Below are 9,665 nucleotides of genomic sequence, written 5' to 3'. Positions count from 1 at the left end.
GGTCTTGCTATGTTGCCTGGGCTGGTCTCAACCTCCTGGCCTCAAGCAATCCTTCCACCTTGGTCTCCCAAAGTGGGCCACTGCACTCAGCTATGTTTTATAAGCCTTCACATGAATTGTGTCGTTCAAATTTATGTAGCATGACAGAGCCACTCTAGGGAACCTCCGGACTCTGGGTACTTTGTGCTAACTCTGTCTGCTCCCCAGCTCACATCTGCCTCCCTGTCACTTATCTCCTTCTATTTTCTGCTCTGCCTAGTCCTCCCTGTCCCAAAACCTGCATGGTAATTTCTAGCTCTGCTTTTCCATCTCAAGCTCTCAATCTCCAGCTCTCTATTTCATTTCCATCCTATTGGGGCAATGCTGCTTCAGACCATTCTGCCAGTAATGATTTCCCATTGTCCAACTCTGGAAGCTTCTCCTTGGCTCTAGGGCTCTTCTATGAACCACTTCCTTTTATGGGCACCAGCAGCTAAATCATATTTGAAAAATAAAGTAATAACACTGCATGTAAAAACGTAAGTGGCAAGACATAGACAAATAATTGTTTTTAAGTGCTGTGACTACAGAGATACAGCTGGAAAGTTTACAAATGGGTCCACCGAAGCATATTGTTTCCTGTTTATGCACTGAGTCCAGAGGTTTGCGTTACTAACTTCTAAGTGAAAAAGAGTTTAAATGAGGCCTTGATGTGGGATAACATCAAATTAAAATCTTGCCCTTTTCCTTGGTTCCTCCCTTTGGTTAGCTCAACTGCAAAGTTAGTGTTGACTTTGTCATCTTCTAAAATTCCACCTCTGTGGGTGCTTGTATTTCTGGAACGTTCACCAAAAATAGTAAGGTTGAACTCTCTCCCCTGGTGTTAATTCTGGGTTGTTTGGAACCCGGCTTATCTGAAGGAGTTGGTCTCTGGACTTTCTAGTAAAGGGTGTGCATAGATGTGTGGAAAAGGGGGTGCTGTTCCTTTAAATTCTGAAAGTGAACTTGGCTCAGGAAGGCCAGCGGCTCAAGGTCCAGCCCCTGGAAGAGAGAATAGCTACAGATTCTCCATCCTCAGTCTTTGCAAGGAGACAGCTGTGCCAGCTGGGCTCTGGCAGGCTCCTGGCAGCATGGCAATGAAGCTTGGGACCCTCCTGCTGGCCCTTGTCCTGGGCCTGGCCCAGCCGGCCTCTGCCCGCCGGAAGCTGCTGGTGTTTCTGCTGGATGGTTTTCGCTCAGACTACATCAGTGATGAGGCACTGGAGTCATTGCCTGGTTTCAAAGAGATTGTGAGCAGGGGAGTAAAAGTGGATTATTTGACTCCAGACTTCCCTAGTCTCTCGTATCCCAATTACTATACCCTAATGACTGGTGAGTACCATGTCCTCTTCTGGGCAGGGAGGGGAGGGCTGGAGTCTAGCAGGGAACAGTGAGCTCCTGGCATTGGAGACTTATTTAAATGCTCTGTATTCTCTAGTCCTTTGGCACATCAAAGGTAGATAAGAAATCTGTGTCCTTGGCTGAGAAGACTTTTGTTTTCGTGGTGGTGTTGTTTCCCAAAAGTTATCCCAAGGACCTGTTCTGGATTCTCAGTGTGGAGGACAGAGAACTACAGCAGTAGATGATATTTGACGATATTGAAAGTGGTTGTTTATTTTAGAAAGAGAAGTTCTAGTGAGCCTCATATTTTCTAAGTTCAAGTTTGCACAATCAACAGGTGTCCGTGCATGTGTCCCAAGCTCCTTCTGTCCCTTTGCTCTGCGGTCATGCCATCCCGGCATCCTGTGGGCTTGTTTCTCAGTGTGTTAGACTGTGAAAGTACCTGTGGGGTCCTCAGAGGGGAGTCGTGCTCCTGGACTTCTTGGGGAAGGGGGGATTTTTAGGTCTTATCCTTCTCTGTTACCTAGCAATGCCACCTTCCCCTTCTTCTGCCTTTTTTGGCCAGGTAAAATGATACAGAGAAGAAAACGCTTGTGTAGTTCAGGTTCCCCGTTTGTGATTTGCAGCGTCTGCGAAAGACCAACCAACAAAAACTCAACAAACCAAATCCAACCTCTGCTAACCCAGACTGCCTGGGCTTGGGACAGCTGATTTTCCTAAGGATGGCCTTCATCTGGAATTGCCAGGACTCCAAACGCGACTGCACGAACCTGAGCCTCTACCCGTGCAGTTATAGAATGTGTGGCCTTCTCTTTGCTCACAGAGTTGGATTCCCAGTTTCTGGTTTGTTTTTCAGCTATAACCTTTGTAAAGGCAGTGAGAGGCTCTCAGACAGAATTTAGCAAACTATCCAGGGAGGCCGTTACGAATGCACTGTTATTGCTGGTTATGCGGGACTCAGCCATGTGCTCTGAGCACAGAGAGAATCTACTAATTATGTTAACAGGAAGAGAATGAGATCTCTGATATCTCATGGGTCTCCACAGAACACTAAAGCCGAAGGGTCTAAAACACACGTTTGTGTCTCTGACTTTGTGCATAGACAGTATATACACGTGTATGTAAAAATGCCATAAACTGATGCCCCAAATTGAAGGGAAGAGATACTTTGGAGAAATAAAAATGAGGGCATGAGAGAGAGAAAAAAATTCAGACTGCACACAAGCAAGGAAGTTATGTATTTGTTTTTTATTTCCCACAGCAGACAAAAAAACAGTCTGTAAGATAAACAGAATGAACAAAAGTCTCTGGCCCTCCCCTGGCATGCGCCTCCCCTTGCAGGGAAGCGGTTTGCAGGCTGCCGGGTCACACATAGATGTCATTGTGTGCACGGCTGACTCCAGCTCTGCACAGCGGCTTCACACACACAGCCCACCCCCACTCCAGCTGTCTTTCAGAGCCTTGCTGGGGGACCCAATTCATAAACTTCCACGCCACGTGCAGCTTCTGCAATCTCAGTGGAAAATGAACAAGATCCATTTTAGAAAGGACTCAAGTAAGTAACAGGACCATTACAGACTCCACAGAGACACTAAGCCAGTGACATGGCCTTTTGTTTGTCAGACTCACACTCCTGATATTGGCACAAGGAATAATTTGCACATAGCCTCCGTCATGCTGAGACACGCCTTCTTTTCAAGCTGTGTGTGTTTTCCCTTGTGTCGTCCTGAGAGAAGAGCCCCTTCCATGATGGGCCCACAGGTCCCGTGAGTGCCTGACAAAGATCTCACCCTGACTTTGAAACTGAGGCTAGCCCGAGGAAGCCACAGGTCTGCATATGTGTTAGTCTCTGTATTTTCAGGTGGCCAAATGTATTCACTGATGTGGAAGTCTGCTTGGTCTATATGTTTCTTAGAAGCTGCCCCACACAAGGGAGGTATCTAGCAAGGCTCATGTTTATATACAAATGTCTTGTATCTACTGGCAGACTTGCAGACTTGAAGCAGGATTCGCAGGCTGGGAAATGCCGGGCCATGAAGCTGGTATCACCTCCACTGTCTTGGAACTGACTCAGGGTTAAATTTAGACTATTTTCCCCAATATCCATACTTATTTTTCCACCTGATGCTGAAAACCTCCTCTTTTATTCATATAAGGAAGGATATAGCCATTGGGAATTATACCCAAACATATGGTTTGAGTACTTGAGCGTTTTATGAACCAACAAATTCGCTATGTTAGATCTTTTTGGAACCAAAAGATATGCTGTTTTAGGGTTCCTCAGCATTCATAAGAGAGGCTAAGCTCTCACTTCATTACCCGAATTATTGCTCAGAAGACGGAAAGCCCCTGGTGTTCTTTCCTCTGCATAACGAGGAGTGATGAGTTGTTGGAAAGAATGCTGACCTTCGAGCTGGGAGAACTTGCTTGGAGACTACAGGCAAAATAAAATGAGATGAACTGCCAGCGCTGCATCAGGCTGGGATTTCAGATGCTGCTGGATGCAGGCATAGAACTAGGCAATGCACGGGGAATTTTATTTTATTTTATTTCACTTTAAATTCTGGGATACATGTGCAGAACGTGCAGGTTTGTTACACAGGAATAAATGTGCCATGGTGGTTTGCTGCACCTGTCAAGTCGTCATCTAGGTTTTAAGCCCTGCATGCATTAGGTATTTGTCTTAATGCTCTCCCTTCCTGTGCCCCTGATCCTTCAACAGGCCCTAGTGTGTGATGGTCCCCTCCCTGTGTCCATGTGTTCTCATTGTTTGACTCCCACTTAAGAGTGAGAACCTGCAGTGTTTGATTTTCTGTCCCTGTGTTAGTTTGCTGAGAATGATGGCTTCTAGCTTCATCCATGTCCCTGCAAAGGACATGAACACATTCTTTTTTATGGTTGCATAGTATTCCATGGTGTATATGTGCCACGTTTTCTTTATCCATTCTATTATTGATGGGCATTTGGGTTGGTCCCAAGTCTTTGCTATTTTCACAGGGAATTTTAAAGTTAGGGCTGGCCCCTCCTAGGATGCCTTCGTGTAGAAATTATGCAAATGGCTGAAACTCTCTTGAGAGGGAGAATTTCACAGTGGATGAGGATGGGGAATCAACAGGCCTATTTGTGAGCAACCTTGAAACCATCTAGCCCAGTTGCTGCCATGAAACCACCATGGCTGATTATTTATTTGCCTCAAAACATGTTTACATCAGGACAAATGCAACCAAAATGCCAATCATGATCATGAAGATGAATCAAACAATTGATTGCTGGGAACACTGAATCTTAAAACTGGCCTTTCACCAGGGAGATTACATTCAAGTAGGGGAGGAAGAACACTCGCGAATGGGCGCCTGCTAATATTCTAAAGTGTGTAGCAAGGTGTTGTGAGCCCAAATGTGTCCTCACCCTCCTGTCTCCCAGTTCAAGTTGGGGTTCCAACCCCCAGTACCTCAGAATGTAACTGCATTTGGAGATAAGGTCTTAAAAGGTGACCAAGTTAAAATAAGGCCACTAAAGTGGGGCCCTATTCCAATATGACGGTATAGGAAGGCAAAGAGACACAGGCACGTGCATGTGCAGAGAAAAGGCCATGTGAGGACACACCAAGGCGGCCCTCACAGGCAGTGGAGAGGGGCCCCGGAGACACCAACCCTGCTAACACCTCGTTCATGAACTGTGAACAAATTGCTGTTGTTGGAACCACTCCATCTGTGGTACTTTATAATGGCAGCCAAGAGAATGAATACACAAAGAACAGGGAGTGGGGTCCCAGCGGGCTGCAGAGGACCAGGGACAGGAGGCGTTCCTTCCAGTTGGAGTAGCGTGAAAAAGGCATTTTAAAGAGGAGAGAGCTGAGCTGGAAGAAACAGCCACTGGCATGGTGTGTGTCTTTACATCTTACTGTAGGCATAAGCTCCCTTTCTGAAGAGTGGTGTGTGGATCACCTTCATTCTAGCGAAAACACAACCACAGTTTCAATGCCCTTGGAATGCTTTCTGTTTGAGTCTATCTTACCCGGGATCTTTTTGCAAAGTTATTCTCTCTTTGGGGTAAATTCACGTTTGACTGAAGTGGAGTTTAACATAAAGTCAAGGAAAGAAAGCAGTGATTTGTTTAATCCAGGTCATGGGTAAGAGGGAAATGCCGCATCTGTTTTGAGGCAGCGTAACTTAGCATCATTTTGTTAAGACTCATGGTAACATTTGTTTGCAATTCTCAAACATTTCTGGTTAAGCAGTTGGAGAAAGTGGCCCAGAAACGTTCTGAGTAGCAGGGAAGCCAGTCTAGAACTTCGTCTTGACTGCCAGTAACCCACCCAGAGATCAACAGATGCTGAAATAAGTTTGTCCCACAGCATATTACTAGTATTTCAACATTTAGACACTAGGAAATAAAGTGCAGGGAAATTTAGCGTTTTGTTTCAGGCACCAAAGAATGTCATGGCAGAGCTGAGATGGGAGAGTAGGCATCAGAGACCCCGTTCTCACACAGCAACTGGCCGGGGCCTAGGCCTGCATCTTGGAGTGGCCAGGTTGTTTTGTTGTTTTGTTTTGTTGTTGAGACGTAGTCTCACTCTGTCACCCAGGCTGGAGTACAGTGGCATGATCTCGGGTCACTGCAACCTCCGCTTCCCTGGTTCAAGTGATTCTCCTGCCTCAGCCTCCTGAGTAGCTGGGATTACAGGTGCCTGACACCATGCCTGGCTAATTTTTTTATTTTTATTTTTAGTAGAGATGGGGTTTTCACCACGTTGGCCAAGCTGGTCTCGAACTCCTGACCTCAGGTGATCCACCTGCTTCAGCCTCCCAAAGTGCTGAGATTACAGGTGTGAGCCATTGCATCCAGTGAGTGTTAATATTTTATCAGTAGAATGTAGAAAGTAAATGTTACCCAGTAGACTTGCTGTGAGAACAGAATGAGCAAATATACATGTAAACTCACCTTTAGTAACAGCGTACATATTACCCCCTTTATCAGTAAGGTGAGGCTGAGTTATGTTGTTGCAACAAGCAATTCCACACCATGTCTGAGTCTTAGAATAGCTAATGTTTATTCCTCAATCATGTGTGTGGCCTTGAGGAATGACCTCCACCCCATTTCCTCTTCATTCTGGGACCCAGGCTGAAAAAGACAACTTCTAAATGAGACATGCTGCTCTCATGGCAGAGGTAAAAGAGAAAACAGAACATTGTCATCGTGGGTAGTTCTGGCAAAGGAGGAGAAGTGAGCGTGTTCAGGTCAGAAGGAGGGGTGCTGAGTCCATTCACCATCTGGGTGTGGGTTGGGGGTTACAGAGAATTGAGTGTGTAAAAAACATGTGCAACTGATGAAAGTCTATGAAAGCCCCACCAAAGGAGAGTCCAACAGGCTCCTCCTTCCCTCCTTTTCCACTCCAGACATCACCGCATCTGCTTTTTGTGATGGACTGTAAGTGAGGGGGAGAGTTGAATTTGAAGAGCATCCATGAGGCAGAACTTGCTGACTGGCTGACAAGTGAATATGAAAGAAGAGCCCAAACCGATGCCACAGTTATAAGATCTTCTGAAGTCTGAGTAAAGGGGCTCCTATTAGCACAGATGGGAAAGTTCGAAGGGTTGTTTATCTCAGTGAGATTTATTTGGAAAAGTAACTTTTCACCAAATTATATTTTAAGTGGAGTAAGATATTCACTTGACATTATCCCTTTAGGGGATCAGAGACAATGTCTTAAAGGAGAGTTCAAGAAGCATGCAGAATACCACCGAGGCAAAGGAGAGAAATTGATCCTGTGGGTCCTAGTGGACCCCAGGAAATGGACTTCCTATCTCACTGCTTGCTACCCAGCTGGTGCAGAATATTTCTCACAGACACACAGTTAAAATCTGCCTTCCCACCTGAATTAACTTTTGTCAACATTTTGTCATATACTTCCCAGAGACACTGAACAACATTTTTCCACTTAAAACTACACTCTCTGCAATGAGCCTCGATTAAGCTACCTAAAGATGCAGGCATGGCAGGCGAGGTGTCCAGCAATAGAAGCTAGAAGTGGGTAAGAGCACTAATAACCAGCCATGCCCCGAGGGAAAAAAAATGCGTTCTAATAATTTACTAAAATAATGTCTCCCAGCACGTCATTATTTAAGCTCCTATCAACAAAACTCTCTGCACTGAAGTATCACTTTTCAAAAAATATGTTTCTTTCGGCTTCCGTGGTGATGAGAGGGTGTTCTGATTATACGGCATTCAGCTGCTGGAAACTCACTCCATGAAGAAGGGAGTGGTTAGAGTAGTGGGCAAAGCTGTAAAATGTGGTGAAAGCTTTTGATTGTAATAACAGCAAAGGCGTTTCCAGAAGGCTTGTCCACGTGGAGCCACTGCGGTCTACACGCCATGGCGATCTCACAACCCCCACCCCTGCCTCCCTCACCCCAACGTTGATTGATAGGATCATGTGCCTCCTGTCAGGGCTTTCGGGGTGGCTTGACTCCTGTGGCTCCAGTTCCTGCTCAGCATGGGTGCTGTGCCAAAAATGGGTTAAAGGGCATTTCAAATTAATTCGGAGGGAGCCTGACTCAGCAGGTTAACATTCGTTTCAGAGACACCTTCAGCAACACCTGCTCGAGTTTCAGAGCCCCTCAGAGCCCCACAATAGGCCCATTGTGTCCGCACAATAACCAGGCAGAGACCTGGGGCAGGGCTGGGGGTCCTGGGAGCCCACGTGCAGCGTTTGGCTCTTGTTGGATACTCTGAACCAACTGCCATCATCAGCCCTTTCGATAGCAAGGAGAGAAGATCGAGAAGGCAGATCATGGGAGGATGTGTGGGCCACCTTATTTAGACAAAGGGCTGTCGGGGCTGACAGCAATGGAACTTTGGTCCAGGATACTGAAGATGCTTTAGTTCTTGATGAAGGAACTCCCCCAGGCACCTTCAGGAGCACGTGGATGGGAGAATGTGTGTAAATGTCTGCAGCAGAACACCCCGGGCTGAGTGCTAGAAGTGGGCTCCAGGTGTGCCGGGAGGCCAAGTCCCCCGGGTGTCACCTTTGGTGGTGAGTAGTCTTGTCCACTCAACCTGGGTTGCCCCGCCGACTATCTGCACGGGGCAGGCTGGGAAGCAACGTGGTCCACAGGGCAGGGAAAGGGGGCAGAGGAGCCAGCTTCTCCTGACTGCCACAGTCCACAAGGACTTGGATACATTACATCATCTTCCTAGTCCTGCATTCTTGCTGTTCAGCGTGAGAAGATCGGACAGATGGAGTGCACAATTGATGTTAATTAGGTCCTGGCCACCTAGATGTGCTGACCCCAACCGAAGTCAGAAAGGTTCACAGTGACTCGACAGCAACTACACATGCTTGAATCCACCTTTTGTTGAGAGGCCTCCATGCACCACGGATCATGTAATTAACCAACACACAAGCAGTCATAGCAGTGTGGTAAGGAACCGCAGTGATGGCTTGGGAGACCAGCACACCTACAACTGAGCCGAGTGGGTCCGGATGTCCTTGGGACACTGGTCAACCAGAGCCTCACTGCTTCTGGCACCAGATGCCAGACTTGGGAGAAGGAGAAGGCTTCAGAGCTCTCATGGGCAGAGGCTCTAAAGGTGTCTTGAACGAGGCCAAGTCTTGGCTGCTTTTGTTGTCCTCCCAGATGAGTCTGCTCTCATCATCTAAGCCACCTTTCACTTTCTATCGGTCTGTTTCAGGGTTGGGGTGGCACTGGGCAGCAGCAGGTGTCATCACTTCAGTCCATTGCATATGTGGATATCACTTTGAGGAGGGAGACAGCTTCACAGTGGGCTTACTGATACTTGGCACGAGTGACTCCATTTTGAGACATTAGGAGCACAAATTATTATATCAGGGATGTGTGCTGGGAATGTTCTAGGTGCTGAAAATACCATAGAGAGGTTCTGAGAGCCCACTGAGTGGGAGCAGGTGGAAAGGGGGACTGGAGGGGGCTCCCAGTGAAATGCTGTGTCCCTTGCCCTGTTTTATGATCACAATAGCTCCAATTTGACCTGTTTTCTACATATGAAGAAAGTGGTCTATAGTTAATCCCACTGGACACTAATGGCCCCTAACAAGGACTGGCCTGAGGGAAGGGTGGACGGTAGCAGACAGAAGTCCTGTATCTGTGGATGTCATGGTGGAGACACCCACGGAGTTTGCCTCAGTGGCCCCCAAGCCTTGGGCTCTCCTTCCAGGTTCTGCACACAAACCATCACAGTCACCCAGGTCCTGCACACGAACCATCGCAGTCGCCCAGGTCCTGCACACGAACCATCGCAGTCGCCCATCAGCTCTGCAGCATGTC

General features: G+C 47.1%; 1 protein-coding gene across 2 annotated transcripts in view; it reads left to right on the top strand.

The window, feature by feature from the left end:
* The first annotated feature begins 973 nt into the window (after nucleotides 1-973).
* ENPP6 (ectonucleotide pyrophosphatase/phosphodiesterase 6) overlaps nucleotides 974-9,665 on the top strand; it is a 118,441-nt gene continuing 109,749 nt past the window's right edge. For both annotated transcript variants that reach the window (XM_033215788.1, XM_033215790.1), the window contains exon 1: nucleotides 974-1,350. In XM_033215788.1, coding sequence (XP_033071679.1) covers nucleotides 1,110-1,350 — 241 coding nt within the window. In that variant the 5' untranslated portion in view covers nucleotides 974-1,109. The remainder of the gene's footprint in view (nucleotides 1,351-9,665) is intronic.

Source organism: Trachypithecus francoisi, unplaced genomic scaffold (genome assembly GCF_009764315.1).
Source record: "Trachypithecus francoisi isolate TF-2019V2 unplaced genomic scaffold, Tfra_2.0 Lachesis_group1, whole genome shotgun sequence".
NCBI classification, from domain to species: Eukaryota; Metazoa; Chordata; class Mammalia; order Primates; family Cercopithecidae; genus Trachypithecus; species Trachypithecus francoisi.
The sequence above is the reverse complement of the archived record's forward strand: the minus strand, read 5'-3'. Positions and strand labels throughout refer to the sequence as shown.